The 21,966-nt window shown below is 42.9% G+C and overlaps 1 protein-coding gene across 1 annotated transcript; it reads left to right on the top strand.

Moving 5' to 3' along the window:
- Nucleotides 1-200: 200 nt before the first annotated feature.
- Nucleotides 201-21,440, top strand: DAPP1 (dual adaptor of phosphotyrosine and 3-phosphoinositides 1). The gene is made up of 9 exons (XM_054632816.2): nt 201-320; nt 8,738-8,860; nt 12,017-12,150; nt 14,841-14,971; nt 16,279-16,326; nt 16,566-16,628; nt 18,560-18,645; nt 19,173-19,260; nt 20,234-21,440. The coding sequence occupies exons 1-9, from the start codon at nt 259-261 to the stop codon at nt 20,282-20,284; spliced, it is 786 nt and encodes a 261-aa protein (XP_054488791.1). The 5' UTR covers nt 201-258; the 3' UTR covers nt 20,285-21,440.
- Nucleotides 21,441-21,966: the final 526 nt, after the last annotated feature.

Genomic DNA, 21,966 nt, shown 5'->3' with positions numbered 1-21,966 from the left:
AAACGCTTTGGAATACGAACTTCTGGGAGGGACTGGTTAAAGCAACGGGAGGTATGAATTATTCTGGCGATAAACCGAGGTGTGTTAGCAGCATGGGAGCCACGCCGGGCACCGCTGGGAGCCGGGGGGCTCCGGCAGCTCCTGCCGAGGGCCGGGGTCTCACCGTGGGGCCGGGGCGGGATGGGATGGGATGGGCCGGGCCCCGCCCGGGGAGGTGCCGGGCCGCACTTCCTCAGCGCCGCGGAGCAGCGGCCGAGCATGGCCCAGCGCCGGGAGCCGCGTCCCGCCGCGCCGCTGGAGCGGGAGCTGCTGGCGCTCGGGTAAGGGCGCCGCGGGGACAGCCCGGGGCAGCCGAGGGGCTGGCGGGGTGGGAGCGGCTGGCTCCGGCTGCTGGGTGTCGTGGGGAGGGAGGGATGGGGCGGGGACGGCGCGTCTGTCTGAGCGAGGCCGCCCAGGCGCTCCGGTGCTGTGCCCAGCGCCTCGTCCCGGTGATGGATGAGGGTGAGGGGCTGGCACAGGGGACCGGGAGAAATAAAGAATAGTTAGAAAACCGAGAGCGGGGCACACGGTTCGAATGCACTGGGGAGCTGGTGGCAGGGGTGCACCTTCCCATCGGAGAACCTCTGTGGCCTCGAAGCCATCGCCATGGGATAGAGCCCAGGGTGTGCCGTGCCACTTCCCTGAGTTCCCAGGGAGCACCAAACCCGCACCTTCCCTCAGATCCCTGCCCTCTCTGTGCCATCCCTTCCGCTGCTTCCTTGTAGCTGGGCCTGGGCTCTGGTCTGCAGAGCTGCTGTCCTTGCTGGGCCCCGAGAGGCAGCAGGATTCCCAAAGGTGCCTGGAGCATCAGGAGGGACAGCAGCGGACAATTCACAGCCATTGCGAGGAGAAAGGAGAACATCATGCTCACCGAAAAGCAAAAGCCCGGGGGCAAAAAGGGAGGCTGAAGGTTGCAACAGACCTTGTTCCCTGTCTGATGTGGCTCGCCCATTTCTTCTGCCAGTTAGTTTTGGTTTTTGCAGGAGGAAGGCTTGGGTCCCTTTGTCACCGGCAGCAGTGCCGTGGGCAAGGAGAAACATGGGCTGGAGGAGCAGCACGGGTGGGCACAGGCAGGGTGGGATCAGTGGCAGCAATGCAGAGGGGAGGCAAAGCAGAAGAAAGGCCAGTGGTCATTCTGACAAAGCAAAAAGGCTCTGGTATCAGCTCTGCATTCAAAAAGAACTGATGAAAAAAGTACAGGTGTTTTGCTTCCCGAGTATTTGTGGATTCGGACCAATTCATTTCTTATTTTTGCAGTTAATTCACTTAGTAATTCCAAGCTACTTTGTTGCACTCAGATTTGTTCACTATCTCCACACTGGTGCTACTTTCCCATATTTAAAAAAACCTTTCAATGGAATGCCTGGTAACTGAAGCACCTAACAGGTACGAAATTCATTGAAGTCACTTTGCAGTGGTACCCAGAGTAGCCATTTTATACTTGTTCTTTACATCTGTAAGATTATGCTCATCCTAAAACAGAGTCTACAGGGAAGAAGGAAAGAAAAATTAGCTGCAGCTGTTGTAGGAAGCATGACTCCCAATTACCAGACTTTTACTGACTTCCACAATGTGGTCTGAGTTAATATATGCCAGAGACATGTGCCTATTAGCAGCAAGGAGTTCATTCTCGTAGACAGTCTCGTAGAAATAGAGCTTGATGTGGTACCTAGTGTGGTATACATAAGAAGGAAAGAGTGCAAATTAGAAGGCTACAAATATGCATTTCTAAAGCTGTACCTTCTTTATTTTACTTCCACTTCAATGGAAAACCTAAACTTTTCACCCTTCCACAGAACACTCAGCATCTCCTTCAGGGAAGTGTGTTGAAAGTGTGTTGAGTTAAATGCATTAAAGTTGAATAAGCAATGCCAGGTAAAGAATCCCTTCAAATTATTAAACAAGGCCCTTTCTTTTCTGCTAGTATTGAAGCCACTTTTCTTCCCCCCCCTTTTTTTTTTTTTTTTTTTGCCTAAAGATGCAAAAAGAAGCCCTCATGCAGCAGACATTCTTGTAGCATAATCGGAAAGATTTCTTAATGTAAATACTTTTTCAGCCTTGACAAGTAGGTGTATCACTCTCCAGACCATACAATGAAATTTTCAGTCATCACAAGGGTTTTCCACCTAAACTTAGCCCCCTTCTCACAGTGCAGAGCTCCCCTGACAGCTGATGCAGTGTCCAGCACAACTGAGACCCAGTTCTGGTGAGGAGTGTGTGTCCAACAGAGACAATGGTCATTCAAATGAGAAGCAGCTTCAACACTGACATATCTTTGGGGGGGAATTTGAAGCAGTTTATTTTAAAGCTTCTGCTTTCTGCTACAAAAATCAAAGAAGTTGGATAAGGTTTAAAGAAGTGTGAAATGGGAAGGACTTTACTCTTGAGAGAAGAAGCTGAGTACCAGGATATGCTCGTAGTTTACCAGGCTAGCTGCTCAACAGAATGGAAACTTGTCGGGAAAATTCAGATTACAGTCAGCTTCGTTGTATTGATGCGTATATAGGTGGACCTAATGCTTAATGAAGAGGAAGATCAAAAGCAGAACACGTTGTTAAAAACTTGTTGCCTCACCCATTAGCTTTGTCCCTAAATCTACCAAAATGTTTAAAGGGAAACACTGAAGTTTGCCAAAAGAGACATAAGCACCTTGGCTTAAAAGGAAAAGGAAACTGACCATGGGCCTCTCCTCTGAAGGCCTCTTTGGTTATTGCTGGAGTCAATCCCTTTTCCAGTTGCCTTTGCTGCTGTTAGAGCTGAAGCACAGCCAGGAACAGCAGCTGGAGCTCCGTGGCTGAGCACGTACTGCGGGGAATTCCGCTGAGCATTATTTGCGCAAGAGGTGAGAATGTGGAGTAGCCCGTCATCCCGGTAATTACAGGCAGCTCTGGCAGCACAGTTCCCATCCCAACACAGCTTAGTCTGGGTGACACTTTGTTTATCAAAAGTGAAAGCCACAGGGCGAGAGAAAACAAATTTTTGTAGCCTTTTTTCCTTCTACAGTCCAAACTTAATCTTTGTCACCCCTTGCAGCAGAACTTTTATGGCCTTTCAGGTCTGACAATACCATGACAGATGATATTTTTAAGGCTGGACAATACATTCCATGCTTAGTTTTAGCAACAGAAGATAAATTAAGCCACAGGCCTAGATCAGGTGATAATAAAATTGTGAAACTGAGGAACATGTTAGACTGGAACAGGGTAAATGGTCATAAGAATTTTTTAATCTCTATTTTCTAATTTAAGGAAGATAAAAATTAAAGTGACTAGAAAGTGGGCCAAATAATGGGTGAAAATCAGAATGAAGGCAGTTGAAAGAAGGGGGAGCGAAAATGGAAGTAGAAAGCAGAAGATGAACTAGTGAAAGTCTACAGTTAGAAGACAAACCTTAAGACTGGATACAATGATGTTATTTCCTCTTATTTCTATTTTTAAATTATTTTCCCCCATATAATGGCCTCCTTGTATTCCAGCAAAGTACTTTACACAGATTTGTGAATTTCAGTGTAGCACATTGAAAGGATGTCTAGTAAATACCCATTTGGTTGCCTGACATCTGTAACTTCTGTCTTAGCATTCTTGCCCTTTTGGAGATTCTCTAGAGCTCTGTCAACTCATGCACCACTAAAAACATGGCCAAAACTTCACTTTTAGTGATGTGAGGTACAGAGAACCCTTTTGCAATTTTCAGATGATGGGCAATGCTTCTAGGGTGTGATATTAGGAAAAAATTTTAAATCCCAAACTCCTAAACTTGACAGATAAGATCTGAAGTTGCTGAAATACAGAGTGCCAAAAATAGAGAACTAGTGAGTCAGTTTTACAGTCATTTTTGGAGCACAGGCGTGTGAAGAGCATTGCTTCCAGCCAGAGGAGACAAGTCAGTGCTTTCCCATGCACTCCATCGAGCAGTGCTGGGGACTACTGCTTTAACTAAGAGTGGGAATACATCTTTGAGGCTAGAATATAGTTTCAAAGGGTGAGCAAATTCAACTCCTTGCGGTAGAGGACATATTTAATTAAAAAAAACCCAAAACAACAAAACATAAAACTTGCCAACATCTACCACCACAGAAAAACCCCCACAAACAACAAAAAATCCAGTCAAGCAACTGAGGGTAAATAACTGCTGTGAGCACTACGGGAGTGAAGTCCTACTGGGAGCACATCAGCCTACTGGCTGATCTTCCCAGTAATCTGGGTCGTTGTTACCTTCCAGAGGTGGACAAAGGATAAATTAGACTTGCTGTGTTCCTGCAGCTCAGAGAGCCAAAGTGCTTTTGCCCACCACATGGCACCAGCGCTATTGCCCCTGCTGCAGGGGAGGGAGCTTCTGCAAGAGAGCACAGCTCACCCAGCTGACCACCAAGAATCTCCTTCTTGCTTCACAGAATGAACTTTGAATTGCTTGACTTTTCCACAAAAGCAAGCCAAACATGCACAGAGTTTCTAATTCTATCCAGGCTACACCTGCCTGAGAACACTTGATAATGACACAAAAACCAAGTGTGACCTCTGCCTACTGCATTTATCTGATAGCTGGGCATACTGCCGAGTTATCACTCCAAACACTTGCACCAAATAGCAGCCAGAACTTCCAGCTGTGCTCTCTTTTGGTGCTACTATTTTTCATTTTTGTGAGGAAGAAAAACAAATGCTTCTCCTGGATGTTACACAATTTGCACATTAAAATGGCTCAGAAGAGAATTATGCAAGTCAGCATTCACCCTTTCATGGATGAGTGTTTGTGTTCCTTGTGTATTCTGTTATTGTTAAAAAGTTTATCCACCTAATGCCAGCTACAAGTTTATTCAGCAGCCCCTATTTACACAGGCAGATTTTTTTTTTTTTTTGCAAAATATCCAGGTGCTTGCTTTGAAAACAGCATTATCAGAAATGACAGATGCCATACCTAAGGGCACTCGTCTGCAGGGGACACAGAAATGAAGTTTCATTAACATTTTTCATTGGAACAGCTTGGGTTGTTAAAGAATGAATGAACATTTTGAGGATGATGTTCTAACCTGAACAAAGAGTTTCCCACCCCAGACTTTGCTGTAACGTATTCCTGTTCTTCACTGTGGTGTAGGTAGCTCTAGTTGCTGCATTAACTACAGAGAGATGTTCCCTAAAAAGAGATTTTAGCATGAGTGGATCCTGTTCTGGAGCTGGGATGATTGGAACAGCTGCAGAGGCACAGCTGGCCAGCACAGTCAGGGCTTATTCCATGGGGAACCCCATGGGCCTGGAGGGACAGATCTTCAGGGCAAGGCTGAGTGCTCTGATCAGTTTGGGCATTCTGGGGCACTGGGTGTTTCATTTCCTTCTCCTTCCTGTAAAAGCTGTCAGTGAAGTCCTTCCTCTATGCCATCACCAATGCAGTGTGGCATAAACAATAGGCTGATATCTGGAAATGGTTTCTTTTTCAAAGGGTAGCAAAAGTGGGCTCACTGGCTGTGCTTGCCCACTCTAAGACATGCCTTCACTGGCCATTCCAAAGAGCAGGAAGGATGGCATGGCCATTCAACCACACACAGTGACAACACAAGCATGCTTACATGGATGGGATAAAGAGATTTAATGTCATTTAGGATGAAGTTAAAGTAACAAGAATAGATAAATGACGGCAGCTATAAACTCTGAGCCTGAGATTGCTAGTCAAATTGTAGAAAGGGAACCCCAAAAAGTTGACCACACTTTTTTTTTAATAGAAGAAATGAAACTATTAGAAAAGAGAAACCTCCCAGAAATAGGTATACATATCAGGAGGGTGTACAAGGCCAAGGGCAGCCAGAAGAAGTGGGTTTGAAGCAAGGAAAGAATTTCATCTATCTTTCTTCTTGTGTTTCTCCAAGAAATCTCAATTAAGAACCTCAGGCAATTTTTACACTACTGATGGTTTTCAGTCTGAAAGGTGTCAAAGTACAGAGCAGATTTCTGGACTGTTTTGTAGTGAATACAAGACTCTATAAAGGTGACCCTTGGAGGGACCTTCAGAAGCATCCCAATTATCCAACATTATCCAGCATGTTCAAAAACAAAGATTTAAGACAATTTACCTTATGAAGGACTTTCTAGGGGCTTCAAAGAGATGGGTGTTTGTAAAGCATTTTAATTTCCTTTATGTCTCGTTTTAAGACAGCACGAAGGTAGATACAGTATTGTGTTTCCTGCCCCAGTGTAACTCAGAAGACAACTTAAACTTCACCTGAAGGTGGACTGCCTTTTACAGTTTTGCCAAATGAGGCATAAATCCCATCTTGATTTGCTTACTAATTTCAAAGAACTGCTTAAAAGTCTTTTTTTCTGGGACAGATAAATAGAAGGATTCTCCCTGTGAAAAATACTTACATTTACCTGAAGTATACCTAGTAGTGTCTAATCACAGGACTGTTGGGGATTAGTTTTAGTCCTGGTGATTTCTACTTGTACTGTCAGCTCAGGCTCAATTGTGAGAGTAGACTGCATAGGTGTGCATTTGTTTACCTTCCTGGTGGTCTGTCATGCAAATTCTAAATTTTCTTCAGCATTTTAATATTTTACCTGTGTTTATGCAATTGGAACAAAGTTTGTGTGACCATTTTCCCAGTGGAATATCAAAATAACCCGATCAAACTATCTGTCACAGTCAGGAAGAGAAAAATCCCAAAACTACATGTAGCAGTCCCTTTGACACCAAGATCTGCAGTACTGTCTCCCATCCACTTCTATTTTTTGAGCTGAAGAGGAACATAGTAACATTTGAGGGATTTTTGTCTGAGACAGCATATTTATGCAAGAAACTAGTACAGCCTTGTACTAGTTTTAAAAGCATGCTTTCAAACAACATTATTTTCCCAATTAAGGGGTTTATTGTTGGTTTCTGGTTGGTTTATGTATTTTTTTTTTGCATAGTAGTAACATTTCATTAGTCACTGGTCTTTTATGTGTAAAGAGAGTGTGAATTTAAGCACAGCATTTTTTAAACTTAAGTGACTTCTCTTTCAAAAGTTTAGTAAAGGGGTGTTTTTTGGAAATAAGGTAACAGCACAGTTATGAGCAGCATCAAACTAAATCTGCTTCCTTCCTGACAATGACCACTCACAGATTTTCTCAACATCTGCTTTTTTTGCACAGAAGTTAGCCAAACAGCGTGAGGAAATCCCACCCCAAACACAGTGCTGCATTCTCAGCTGCAGGTCTGGCCACGCTGGTACCATCCTGCCCACACCAGGAATGATCTGACCTTTGCCTGTTCCTTACTTGGGCAGTTAATCCCAAAGTGGATTTTGGCTAACAGGTGTTCCAGAGGATGACACTTTGACTCTTTAAATATTCATTATTTTATTCTACTGTGTAGATGGACCACAGTCTAGAGCCAAAGCAGCAATGCCCTGCCTGTATTGAGTTTCACATGGATCTTCTCTTCCTCTGGGTTAACAGCCTGGAGTCTCTCATAAAGCAATTCATCAGCCAGCTGGCCTTTCAAATAGGCAGCCATCCAAATCCAGAGTTAAAGCTTTGTGTGAGGTGCCAAGTTTGGTGGAAATTTGGGATGAACAGCTAAGGAGAAAGAGGATACAGTTACACCTGGCTTCATTTCTAAGACTGCCACGTTACAAGCTGTGGAAAGTGCTGCCATGGCACTTCTGCTTGCAGTGGAACTGTGTTTCTTTGGCTGAAGCAGTGACAGGCTTTGCCCCCAATGCTGCAGGCATTTGAAAGGAAGGGAAAGGTGACTTGGCACCACTCCACACACCGACAAAGGAAGCTTGCTCCCAGCAGAGCCTTGGGTGTATTATCCCTCCCTCTTTCTGCTCCAGAGGCTCATGTGTGTGTGCATGGCTATGGTTATTATCATGTGCCTTGCATGATTTCAGCTCCAGCCTTTTACAGCTCCAGCTTTTTGTGTTCAGTCTCAGGCTCATTTCTAGTGAGATCCTTGTCTCTTGTAAAAAATTGAGTGTTTCCATTGTGGAACATTTTGAATGGAAACAAACCTATAAACTACACTTCCTGGACTTCTTTGCAGGTTTTTCTCCCTGTGAAGTCCTTTTGAAACTTTTTATATAAAAATAAAGTTCATTTTCACTGAAGATAAATTGAAACAGTGTTTAGATGTTTTCTTTTGTTGCTCAGCTCACAGGTGGCCAAGAGGCAACAATGGCAAGACATCTTAATTTTCACTGAAATGTTGTCAGTTCATTTTGTTCCCTTTAATTCTAAGCTTAGGCAAGCACGTTTAATTGCAGTTCTTGGCAGAGAAGACACGTTGAAGGAAATACAGAATTTATGAGGAGTTTAAGCACTGCCTGTTTGCCCAGAAGAGGATGTGTACCAAAGAACATACACGTCAGGAAGTGCTGCTTCTGAAAATAGACAAAGGATTCTCTATACCCCCCACAAGCTGCTTTCACCTTATCAGCACAGACCTGGGTAATTTGTTGCTCATGCAAGCAGAATTGGCAGGGTTTTTAGATCCAGCAAAACACTCAGCTGTTTGTATGCAACTTTGTGTCAAGGAAAAATAGTTTTTTGACTGTGTCAAAAGATGGCCACTGCAAGAGGCACAGATCTGTGTAAACTGTGAGTGCCTGCGAGGAGGGTGGTAACTCAAAATTGTAGAGGAAGGACTGCAACTAACACTGCCTTTTCTAACCCTGCTCCAAAAAGCAGCACCAGAGTGAAGGATGCTCTAGCCCCTTGTGTCTCCCCAGGTGGTACCATGACAATCTCACCCGACACGCAGCAGAAGCGCTGCTGCTCTCCAACGGGCAGGATGGGAGCTATCTTCTGAGGAAGAGTAATGAAAGGGAAGATCTGTACTCCCTCTCTGTAAGGTAGGCTATGGACAGAATGAACTAATCTAATGCTGCCCTTACTTCCATGTTTGAATGTCCCATGCATTACAGGTTTTTCTTTTTCCCTAGGGTTAAAACTATTTTGAAATATATTCCTATTGGTGTAATCCCACTGAATGACATTTTGCAAGAGGTAAAAAAAAAATTGATTGGATTTGACAACTGCTCTCATTTTTCCAAATTATGAATTAATCTTATTGGTAGAAAACATAATTCTATAGAATGGCTGTAAATTTTCAGTCTGCACGATAAAAATCTCTATGTCAATCAAAAGAGCTTAAGAAACAGCTGGTGGGAGTAGAAATGTTTTATGATGAGGACAGCAGCAAAGATTTACCAAGTGCTAATCTTACTAGTTTCTGAATCCCTGTACAGGAGCCATCACCTCTGAAGGATGATCCAGTGTTTGGCTGTTTTACTCCTCTGTTCTGTGCTACGGTTCAGCCTTAGCCAGGTCTGGGTGACTAAATTGAATAGCACCTTGTGAGTGATCAATGCCAGTGCCTTGAAGTCAATTACAGCAATTTAGGACACAACTGTTCAGGATACAACCAGAGCAGAGGAAGCCTGGCCTGGTTACTTCACTATGGAATCACATTTAAAGAGTCTCCCATAAGGAGAAAAGCCACAACATTTTATTGAGGAAACCTAAGGACACCTGCATTAGACACACAAGGTACTCCCTGCACATTGGCTGGTTAGAGGTAACCAGCCCTAAAAATATTTGTAATCTTTGGCAACTGTGTGATAAAAGCAGCCTCTAGACCAAAATTTTAAACTGCTGCATGCAAGCTGATTCCTGCTGCAAACTGAGCCTCTGAACAATTCTTGACCACAACTCAGCTGAATCACAGTAACTTTCTAAAGTCACTTTGATCTGTAATGCTGCTGGTTATTTCCACCCCTGACAGGGGCACAGCATATGCCCTTGAGATTGTGGCTTTCTGCATATTCAGTACCAGGAGCTGTTACAATCTGGAAAAATAGTTGCTTGGGAGCTGAGGAAAGTCTGATTTGCACATACCCTGTTCCCCAGGAAAGGCAACAATGAGGTCTTTGACCCACTTCTGACAGAAGATCTAGGAGCAAGAGTGCCTATGCACACACTGTTGAAATTATTACCACTATAGGCAGCCATTTATACAAAGGGTGCCCTACAGATCTGAAGGTGATGTTACAAAATGAGTATTCAGACTAGCAATGACTGAATTCAGTGCAAGTGTTGCCAAAAAGAATAGTGGCATTTATAAGCAATAGCTTTCCTTAAAAAAAAAAAGTAATTTCAAGTGAATCATTGTTTTTCTGGTTAATATTTTTTTTTTACTTTAAAATGTTAAGCATTATTTGAGGTAACTACTTCAGCCAATTAAAAATATATATATGTATCTTGAAGGTAGTTTTAAAGGGCATTCAGGAAACAACTTATTGTAATAAACCAAAATTTAAATAGTTCTTTTAATAGGAAACAGAAGTGCTAATTAATGAAAATAAATTTGCTGCTTCTCTAGATTCTATCCTTAGAAGATCTGCAAAAGTCTGTTTCAGGCCCCTTCCAATCTCTTGTTCAGCTCTTCATGTAGTGAGAATTACTCACTGCATTACCATATGAACTGAATAGCCCAGTCTGAGTTTGGTCTTTTATTCTGTTCTGCTAGTTTCTGCTGTTACATCTCCTTTGAATACTGATTTTGATTTTAAAATGTTTTTCAATTTTTCTACTGGTTAATGTTATGTTTTCTTTCAGTTTTTTGACTAGTATTAAAAGTTAATAGTAGAATAAGTGATTCAGTTTTGTTCTGATACATTTCTGTAGAAAAGATAACTTCAGCAATTCTAGCTGTCCTTTTCCTTCTGTCCTGAAATATCTTCTGTAGCTTTTACTTTATTTTCTGCCTCAGCCTCACAAGGAACTTCGGTCATGATTATAGTTTGGGGTTTTTCAAGGAAAAACTGCTTAGCCATCCCTTGAGGTTTTTATTGACAGCTGTAGGAAGAGAGATCACTTATTCCCTGAAATCCCCTCCCCCAGCTACGTTAGCCAGTTTGAAAGGGAAGTGGGAAGCAGAGCAGAATTTGCTCTCATTGCAACATTGTCTTGAGAAATTAAACAAAAATATGGAAATGCCTGTAATTGCAGCAGAGTCACAGCAGCTCTTCCCTTGCATTGAGCATTTGCACTTGGCTTGTTGTGCCTCAGCTTACTGTAGCACAAAACATGTGGGAGGCCCACAGAGGCCTTCTTCTTCTGTTTTCTACAGTATCATAAATCCTGTTCAAAGATAAATCTTTAAATACCAGTTTGAAACCATAATCTTCTTTGGAAGTAGGAATAAACAATGAAAGAGATGCTATAATTAATTTTCTTCACCACACTTTTCCAGTATATTTGCTGTGTAAGTTTTTGCTCAGACAGTTTGTTTTGGGTGCTAGTAACATTAACAAAAGTATCCTTTTCATTGGAGAAATACTTGCAATAAGTGCTTCACTGTCTTTTGAAGTCAAAATAATTGTGTATCCAGGAAGTGAGACCTTGCACACTTCTCTAAATGCCATCAGGTTTCATAAACAAAAGCTATCACTTCCCTTACAGAACAAGGACCCAGGTTCATGTTTGTCAGTGCCCATCCTAGTGGAACCAATCATCCAAATACAGAGACAAAGCAAACAACTGCTAAAGTCCTAGGTTTTTAAAATTAGGTTATTAAACCTGTTTGGGTGCAAAACAGAGACAGCCTATTTTTCAAAGGGAAACAGAAGACATTTGCAGTGAGATTGGGATGCTACTTGAAGAGCAAGACACATACTGAGTACACCCTCAAGGCTGAAGTCCAGTAAGTGAAAGGATTTAGGCAGAAGGCTTGAAATCTCTCTTGTGAGTCTTTTTGTTGATGCAAGAGTTAAATTAACCAACTTGTCCTTTCTAGGCTGTCATCACCTCATATCTGTAAGTCAGCAACTACAATCTGATTTTCAGCTGTACTGAGTGAGGAACAGTAATGGCAGTAATATTACTATTGGGACAGTGATGGGCAGCCTGTGACCTGGGGCCCTGTACTGAAAGATGATATTTAAGGATTGTACCTGCAAAATGCCTTTGGCATTTACTTCTTGACAAATTTTCCTCTTTTATTTTAGGGGTAAAGACTCTGTTAAACACTTCCATGTTGAGCACACAGGAACCTCATTCAAATTTGGATTTAATGAATTTTCTAGCTTGAAAGAATTGGTCATGCACTTTGCAAACCAGCCTTTAATTGGAAGTGAAACAGGTAAGGAGAGCCATATTGTGTGTATGAACACATTTGTAGCCATGCTTCACAAAGATCTAACTAAAAGGAGCTTCTGTTGTGCTAGCAAATAGATCTTCTGCTAAAGTGTTCATAAATTCACATTTGTATTTGTCTCTAAATAAATTCCACTTCAAAAAATCTTTCAAGTTCTTTGAAGATAAACCACACATAAGCTTATTGGGCTTCTGCTAGCCAGGGCTGTGAGCTCCTTTCAGTTTCTCAGAGGAAGAAGGATTTCAAAATACCAGGAGGATTAGAACATTCTCAAAACCAGCAAAACCACTGTGCAAAAAGCACAGTGTTAGTGAGGAAATAAATAGTCATCTATGAACTTGAAATCCCCCAGTAAAAATAAATAGAAAAGTGACTTGAAATGGTTTTATCTCACTATTCTTTGTCCAAGGAAGGAGCCTACGGTGTTATGCTCCTCCTTCCTGTAGGGAATGTTTTTGACCAGCTCTCCTGTCCTGCCTGCAATGCCATCACCATGCTGATGCCATCTGCCATCACAGTGATTTTTCTTGCTTTTAAGAGGAGAGAGAAAACCACAAGTATCTTTAACAACCAATGTGCTTCCTGAATTAAAGGGTCAAAATATTAAACTTGATTCCTACAAGAATTGAACACCATCAGGCTAGAATCCCTGGAGAAACAGAGTGGATATTATCATGGCAATGTCAGTTTTATGTTTAGCTTCAAGCATAAGAGATGAAGACCTGTCAGTACAAGTTAATGCCCAAACTTCAGTGTCCTCTGTGGCAAGTGTATGCAAATAACTCAGAGCAGTGCTAATTATGTATGCAAGAGCCCAGTTAAATGATAGTTGGCACATGCAATAACTGTAACTTGTCACACACTAAATTTGCACCAGTACTCTGCTAACCCAAACATTAAATTCAAGAGCTCCTTTGCCAATTTCTCCCCCCAAGAAAAATGCAGTTCTGCACTCAATATGGCACTTGTATCTTTCAAAACACTCTTTTTAAATTGCTTTCAAGAATGGTTCAAACACAGAGCTCCCACATGTATGATCTGTGCCAGTGAGCTATTTTTCCTGGGAAATCAGGCATGCACCCACAGGCCTAGCCCTGTAAAGATTTCAGATGACATAAAACTTGTATTTCCCCATTCCTCACTCCTTCACTGCATGTGTTAGACACTAATAAGGAAGACATTGGTTTTATCTGATCTCTATGGATAAGATTAATACTTGCCACCTTAAGGTTTCCTAATCAGATTCTACTGGCTTTGTGAAACCTCTAAGTCAGATGTACTACAAAATTAAAAAAAAAATTGGATATCATATCACTAAACCTTCCACCTTACCATACCATGGAAAACAGTAGAGGGGAAGAGAGAGTTAACACTCAGGCAATATTCCTTCAGATACAGGTGTCAAATTTCTCCTGGGTCATAACCATGTTTGGTCAAAAATGAGGTAGGGGCTCAGAGTCAACTCCAATCCAAGCATCAGCAGTTGCAGATGTGGCAGAATAATCTTGCTACAGTGCAGCTTTTTCTAGATCTTGTGTATAAGTATCAGATTATTCTGTACAATTGTCTTTGTGGAGGCAAAAACAAAATCCACAGAGAAAACAAATATTGTATAAAATGTTATATTAGTCCTTCCATTTCTGCAGTGGAGCTTTTTATCCATGGTGTACAGATGATGATACTCTGATTCTGTGCAACAGCTCAGGAGTAGTTTCTATGGAATGATGATGGAGCTGTTCTCAATTTTATTTTAAATGGTAAAGCATAATTTTTCTGCAAGGACAGACAGAAATAAAGCAATATTGACTTTCCACCTACAGCAGGTTGAATAGATCCCATTTGCATACACCCCCTGTGCCCACAAACAGATTTCAGCTGGTTACTTCAAATACAATTTTTCCACTTTTCTTTTTAGCCCCTCCCATTACAGAATACTTTTAAATTACTCATACATCTGTAGGTTTCAAGTTCAAGTTGCTTCCAGTTCTAGCATCCCTCCTCTTTAAGAGCTGCAATATCAGCATAAAATGCAAATGGAGCGGCATTGGTATGCTGTGACTTTATTTTTAAAGAATGGAGTTAGACAGTGGAGCAGTTACTATTTCAAGGATGTTCTTGAAAAGTACAATAGTACTATTGTACTAAAAGTACAAAAATACTATTTTGAAAAGTACAATACATTCACTATTGAGAATGCAGGTTTTTTTTCAGGGAACGTGCAATAAACATGACCTTACTTGGAGAAAAAGAAGAATGTCTACAATGAAAAGTTTAACTGGGAAGAGCTGTGGTAAAAACAGTTGAGGGTGATGGTAACGTGGGTTTACTGTTAGGAAGTCTGTACCCAAGCTCTGACAGATTAGGTGATTTAAGCACCAGCTAGTGGCATGTTGGCAAACCCCATGACTCCTATGCCTCCTGTCTAGTTTAGCATCCTGCCCACCCTCCAAGCCAGCCTCTGGGGCAGGAAAGCAATTTAAAAAGTCAAGAGATTTCATGCAAGCATTTGCAAGGGTAAAGGTATTGAAAAGGTACCATCTATTTACAGTTTTCACAGCTGCCTTTTTAATTTTAGGAGAAGGTGAAATTAACCATTCCTCAGAGATGTAGCTACTGACAAGTTATTTTCTAAGCTGGACTTGCCAGATGGATTACTCCTGCTCTTTTCTGTCCAGGAACTTTAATTGTGTTGAAGCATCCCTACCCACGGCAAGTGGAGGAGCCTTCCATTTATGAGTCTGTCCGAGTTCACACTGCAATGCAGACAGGAAGGACAGAAAGTGACCTTGTCCCAAATGCTCCCTCAGTAAGTTGTGTTCTGGTGGGAGGGGTGCTCCTGGCCTGAGCCTAGCATGATTGTTGGAGTGAGCTATGGAGTAAGACTGGTTATTAATCCCTCTGTGGGTTCGTAAATACAGGAAGGCTCTGCCAAACAAGGCAAAGCAAATACAGACTTGCTCAGTACAGGCCCATGGCAAATAAAGGCTTTTATAATTGTGTCACTTCAATACTGTCCCCTGGTAAAAACCTGGGTGAGTCTGACTATCCAAACAAAGACTATATGAAAGATTTTCATTCTCATGTTATCTTTTAGAATAATTTATTTAGAATAATCATTATTAAAATTATCATGAATTTTTTAAAAATGCATACCAAAAAAAAACATCATATACATTTGGGCCACCTATTCTGACATTTGAGACTCACTTGAACAGCAGTTGGAGTCTCTAAATCCCTTGTAACTCAGGTATAAGTGAGACAAGTGGTTTCTCCAAAACAGTTTGCTCTGAACAGAGAGGAAAATATTTTAATTATATACTGTATTTTTGGGGGGGAAGAGGAAGAATTATGTTAATATGGGTCAATGAAGTTGCAAGAAGAACCACTTCTGATGTATCTCACAACCAACCCTTCATCACCAAGTTACACTTTAACCTCCAAAGAAGCTTGAGTTCCACACACCACCAATAATAAGGTAACATTTTTTTCAAGAACAAGCAGTAACTTGTCAGGATTTTGATTTTCAGAGATCTCACAGCCAGGTCCCTGCAGAGAATTTCAGTATCTAAGAAGTGATAAGGTCCAAGTGTCACTCATGATGACAGAGAAACGGTTCAAACCCCAATTTTTCCAAAAGCACACTGAACATAACAGGTTTTTCCTGTCCAGCGTGGGCCTGGTTGAGAGAAGAGAGCAGCTCAGTAAAACAGCACTTTCCCCTGGTTGCATTTGAGGAGCCTTTTCTGGGGATAATTCCACTGTCAGTTAAACCCCATGTGCTCCTGGTCACAACACCTACAGGGACAACCATCCAGCTTCACTAAATGAAGTGTAACTGCAGCTATTTTGGTGTGTTTGGCTGAGAAGGGGCAGGGCAGGAGCTCCCTGGGGGAGGCACAGCCTGGGGGCTGCTCCAGAGCCAGCACTGCTCCATGTTCACCCTAAGACAGCTGGATCAGCCCAGGGGGAGCACTGAAGTGAGGGCAAGTGGCTCTGGGGAGTTTCCCAAAGAACTGATGCATCTTCCCAATGTTGGCAAGGAGGGGGATGTGGGACATGGAAGCAGAGCTCAGCCTCTAACCACAATCCCTTTCTTTCTTTCTTACTTCACAGCTCGGTACCAAAGAAGGATATTTGATAAAAAAAGGCAAAATAGTCAAGGTAAGGAAAACTCTTACTTGTTGCTTCCACTCTCTGATCACCCACAGAAGCTAAAGACAACATGGAGCTGAAATTGTTCCACCTGTATTTCCCTGCAGAGAGGAACAATTTGTGTTTTGAGCAACAGCAAAGCGCAGCTGTAAACCAGGGCAAGCCAGCAGCTTTGAAAGTTTTTCTTTCCCAAGAAGTTTTAGACTAAACTCTCCCAAAACAGTTACCATTCATTCTTGATCTTTCAGAGCTGGAAAACAAGGTGGTTTACACTGCATAGGAATGAACTGAAGTACTTCAAAGACCAGACAGTAAGTAGCAAACACCAATTCCACCTTTTAAACATCTACACAGGCAGCTGCAGCCTCCTTGTCTCTCTGGCTTCTCACATCTGTATCACAGCTTTCCAAGCTAAAGCTGCCCAAACTGTCAGAGGGGTCAAACCTGTCAAGTAAAGTCAGTTTTGCTGATGACTTCAACAAGAGAAAGTAAGTTTTATGTTTATTGTCCTCTGCCAGTCTTAGCTACTGGATAGAGTTTACAGGGATTTTTTGCAAAGAATCATGGAATAGTTTGGGTTGGAAGGGACATCAAAGATCTTCTTCTTCCAAGCTCTCCACTACAGGCAGAGACACCTTCCACTAGACCAGGCTGCTCCAAGCCCTGCCCAACCTGGCCTAGAATACATTTTTGTTTTGCTTTGTTAAGTAGATTTTAAGCTACCAGCACAACATAACCTTTATTTGTAGCTCAGACACAACCTCAGACAGAGGGCATGCTGCTAAAATAGTTCTGAAAATACTGGTAGTATCCTTTGCATTCTTTGATTTCGTCCTCTTATTTCAAGCGGTCTCACAGGATACATGAAAAACTACTCATTTAAAAATTCCTTCTGACAAAGATCAATCTGCAGCATCCTTACAGTTGCTGCTCCATTTCTATCTTGATCTGAGTAAAGATAAGAAACACAGCTGGAGTTTCTTTGCCCTTACAATGCCCTTACTCTGTTTGAGGTTCCTTCATAAACACATCCAAACTGTTCACCTCTGCCAAGCCCTGTTTCAAGCCTCTAACAGATTTTTACACAAGAGCAGACACAAGAGCCTTCTCTCACGAAACATCACCATTTCTAAACAGTTATGTTTTTGCAGGGCTTTCCACCAGTTTTCATTTCAGCTCAAGACAGCTTGAGTTAAGTTTGCAGGATAGCATTTCAAAGAGCAGCACTCCATTAGTGACTTACCAGGCAAGAAGAACTCCTGTATTTGTCAGGACTACAGTCTCCTTCCAGGCAGCAGCTCCAGTGTCTCCTGGCACTCCTGTTGTTGCTGTGGGGTTGCAGGGACCTACAGGTGGGCAGCCTGCAGCTAACCCTGGGATAGCATTTGGTATCACACCTCAGCCCAGGGGGTTTTCTTCTGATGTAGGGTGTTACTAACAGCCACTGAGTCAGCAAAAATATTAAGGGAAGATGAGAGAGCAACAGACACCTCCATACACCTTCTGAAGGACCATGGAAACAGCTAAGGCTGTTTGGGAGGAAAGCAATTAAGCTGTCTCTTCTGAGGCCTTAACAATGTGAGGCTGAAACAAATGGAGGAAGAGCTCTCACACTTAGGGAGAATGAAGCTCCTAAGGGAGATGGGTTGCTCTTATACACAATCCCTGCACCTGAGCTTGTGCAAAGAAACTTTTACACACGTATATATGTGTGTGTGTTTGTGCACACATGCTTCTCAGGCAGCCAAATCTATCACTTCTGCTGCAAGCACTACTTTGGCTTTGCTTCTACATTTGTCCTGACCCAGCTTCATCCTTTTAAGGCACTTAGGAATTAATTCAATCTCTAACAGCTGGCTGGTCTGATAGGCCCTATACCCATGCCTTTGTCTCTGTAAACCTTGGCTGAAAGTGGTGCCAGGTTTGCTGCTGTGTCAGTCACATTAGAAGGCATCAGCCAAACCCTCAGCAGCCTCCATGTAGCTCAAATATTCCTGCAGTTGAGATCTCCTCTGTTGCTTGTCCAGATGTGAACAGCCCTGCATTTTTTGTATTAAGCTCACTTTGTGTCATACCACTGATGTTATGCTTGCTAATTTGTGCTTATAGTGTTACAGCCATTGTAACTATGCCTGGAAAAACCTGTGGAGGTGCCTGTAAAAGTCTAGATGCACTGAAGATGAAGTGAGATAACCTTATCTTCTTTTTTCATGTCCACATTTTAAAACATTTTCTCTTCAAGGCTACGGAACCAATTCGAGCACTTGACTTAACTGAATGCTCAGCTGTGCAATTTGACTATTCCCAGGAAAGAGTCAATTGTTTCTGGTAGGTTGCAGGATTTTCTCCATGTTGCTGGGAAGTTCAAAGGGAATTTTGAAATATAAACAATGTGTGTTTCTGAAAGGTCCTTTGGTGGTTGTGACCCTGCTCATCCTCTAACTCACAAGTCTCTTTCTGTCAGACAATCTCTGTCAGTCCTGCATGGCTTTGCCAAATTACTCCTGGCAAAAGGTGGGCCCATGTGTAGTGGGCATTTCTAATTCTGTGAGCATCTATAATCATCACCGAGACTCATGGATCTTGGGGTCAGACACTGATACAGGTCCCATGGTAACCTCTTCTGTGCCCAAATGTGGGTCTTTTATCCTTAGAAGGGTCCTTGTCCTTAAGGACCCTGGGCTGTAAAAGGCTGTCACCCATTCTTGTTTAATCTCCCTCCTGGTGGCTGAAGGGGAGCTCAGCCTCCCTGTCCTGCTCTGCCTCAGCAACTGCTGGCATAGGCCAGCTGGGCTCAGTTTTGTGGAGAACTGCCAGTTGTTCTAGCAACTTAAGAAAGCTTTGTTTACTTGCAGTTTAGTGTTCCCACTAAGGACATACTACCTGTGTGCAAAAACGGGGATAGAAGCTGACGAGTGGATTAAAATCCTGCGGTGGAAACTGGTAAGGTGATGTGTGCTGCTACTGCCAGCACAGCCCCCAGGACTGGGGCACCCAAGGGCTACAGCTCTCAGCACCTCCAACAAGGGAGAACTTGCTCTGGCTGCCAGGCCAGCTAGATTGGAATATGCATTTTCACATAATCACAGAATCAATTAGGTTGGAAAGGACCTCTGAGGTCATCAAGTCCAACCTTTGATCAGTCACAACCTTGTTAACTAGACACTGTGGCACTGAGTGTCATAGCCACACCCTGTCTTTTCTTAAGCACCTCCAGGAATGGTGACTCCACCACCTCCCTGGGCAGCTCATTCCCAATGTCTAACAACCCCTTCTGTGAAGAAATTCCTCCTGATGTCCAGTCTAAACCTCCCCTGGCACAGCTTGAGGCTATGTCCTCTCATCCTGTCACTGGTTGCCTGGGAGAAGAGACCAACACCCAGCTGGCTACCCCCTCCTTTCAGGGAGTGATAAGGTCACCCCAGAACCTCCTCTTCCCCAGGCTAAACAACCCCAGCTCCATCAGCTGCTCCTCATAGGACTCATGATCTAGCCCCTTCCCCTCCACTGCCCTTTTCTGGAGGGAAAGTAAGAGGGAAAGTATTTTCAGGCACCTTCTTGAACTGAGGGGCCCAAAACTGTACACAGCAGTCAAGGTGTGGCCTCATCAGTGCCATGCACAGGGGCATAATGTATCTCTCTGCAAACCCACTTCAGCGTTTTTGGGATGCACTTTTACAGGCACACTCATTTGTAAGAAAAAATTACTTCCATCTCTAAGGATGTCATTATATGTGCTTGGTAAACAATACTGATCATCAGCCCAGACCGCGTGTCCTGGGTCATGATGGCAGGAATGAGGAGACAATGTAAAGGCTTGAAAGCACTACTTCCTATAAAACTACGAGGAATTGGGTGGGTTGTACTCAGCCACATGCATGCAGCCAAGCAGTAATGGGCTGTCTTTCTGTTGCAGTCACGGATACGGAAGCAGCTGGAGGAGCGTAGCGCCACCCTCAGTTCCTAGCGGTGTGCCAGCGCTCCTGCTCCACGGGCAGGAATTGCCTCTCTCCAGGGGAAGGCATTGCTTACCAGAGGGCAGCCTCAGGTCTCCAGTGCTCTCTGTGCCCCTCACAGAGGTCACCCAGCTCTGCATACACGGGATCCTGCAGCTCTGGGTGCTCTGGGGCTGCCGAGTCACGCGTGGCGATGGTTGCAGAACCAGAGTGTGGGTTTGATGCGTGTGGTGTATGCCTGTAATGCACTCAATTCAAACTCCTGCCACCTAATCACAAAAGTGGGCACTATTCAAAACTTTTGGGGTTATTCAGAGCACTCATTAAGTTATTGCAAGCTGCATCACAACTAAGCACTGGTATCATATTCTGTAACCTTGAACCTTTTATTTAAAACAGGTCCTTTCTGGAAACATTAAATATCTTTTTATTACCTGTTTAGGCTTTGAACCAAAAGAAAAATGACAGAATTACATTTTGTAAATAGTATCTATATTGCAATCCAGAGAGAAGTATTTCAAGGGCCTTTTCAAAGTGACAGATGTCAAACTTCTATATGGTTTAGCTTTATTCCACAGTGATGGCTACAAGGGAATGTTTGTTTCAAACAGCATCTGTAGGTAATGGTGAACAGCATCATGTAAGCACACCTGTATACAAACCAGGGTTCTGAGAAACCACAGGACACACATTTAACAGCGTTGTGGCTCACTAGAGAGACAAGAAGTGAAACTCCATGATGTTGGTGCTGTACTCTAAATAGGTGTTACATTTTGGGAGCAAAGTTTGACACACTGGAGAGGCTCAAGACCAGACTGACCCAGCTGCAAGATCCCCTGAGCAATTCTGTGCCTCCTTGAGGGCGGGCAAAGAGAGGGGACCCTCTCTCCCTGCATAACAATCAAATTTGTGCTGAAACAGCATCTGCAAACCTCTCCTGCTATGCAATACTGCAGTCTGTGTTTGGTATTGTTCATGCAGAAGGTGTCTGATAATTGCCTTTGCTGGGAGAAGAGTGCAGAAGAGGAAGGCAAAAGCACATTAGAAGAAGAAAGAAAATCTAAATTAGGACATATAAATAGCATTTTATTTCAACTTAGAAATTTAAAGTATTTGTAAATATTTTTATACAGACTGTTTTCTGAATAAAATGTCATTATAAAACTACCACAGGTCTTTTATATTCCTGCACTGTATTGTTAAAGCTTTGTGCTCCTTTTTCCCTTAATGAAGCTTTAACAAACTGGCATCTCCCATTTAATTAAAAACCTTTGCTGAGTTTGTGTGAGAGAGAGGCAGCATAAAGGGAAGAGAGCTTATATTCTCCAACAGCATCACTGTCCTGTGAACATGGCTTGAAAATAGAGCTTGTGGGGAAACCACAAACATTGCTTTCCCTTTTTCACAGCAATAGGCTGCCTCACAAAACACTGGGCACAAGTTCAGCACACGGTGTCACAAACTGAAGCCAGTGAAAGAAACAGCACTTGGGTGGCCTTGGAAGCCATCACAGACAGAAGCAGGGTTGAGCAGAAGCAAACAGCAAGGGGAGGCCTTTGCTGGAACACAAACACATTTTGCCAGAAATACACACACCTTCCAGCTGCTTCTGTAATGACCAGCAACCAAAGTCCCATTCCAGCTTATTTTAAATGGAAAAGGGTTGACTGACAAGCTGTAATCTCTTTTTGAG

This window comes from Agelaius phoeniceus, chromosome 4, assembly GCF_051311805.1.
Source record: "Agelaius phoeniceus isolate bAgePho1 chromosome 4, bAgePho1.hap1, whole genome shotgun sequence".
NCBI lineage: Eukaryota > Metazoa > Chordata > Aves > Passeriformes > Icteridae > Agelaius > Agelaius phoeniceus.
The sequence above is the reverse complement of the archived record's forward strand: the minus strand, read 5'-3'. Positions and strand labels throughout refer to the sequence as shown.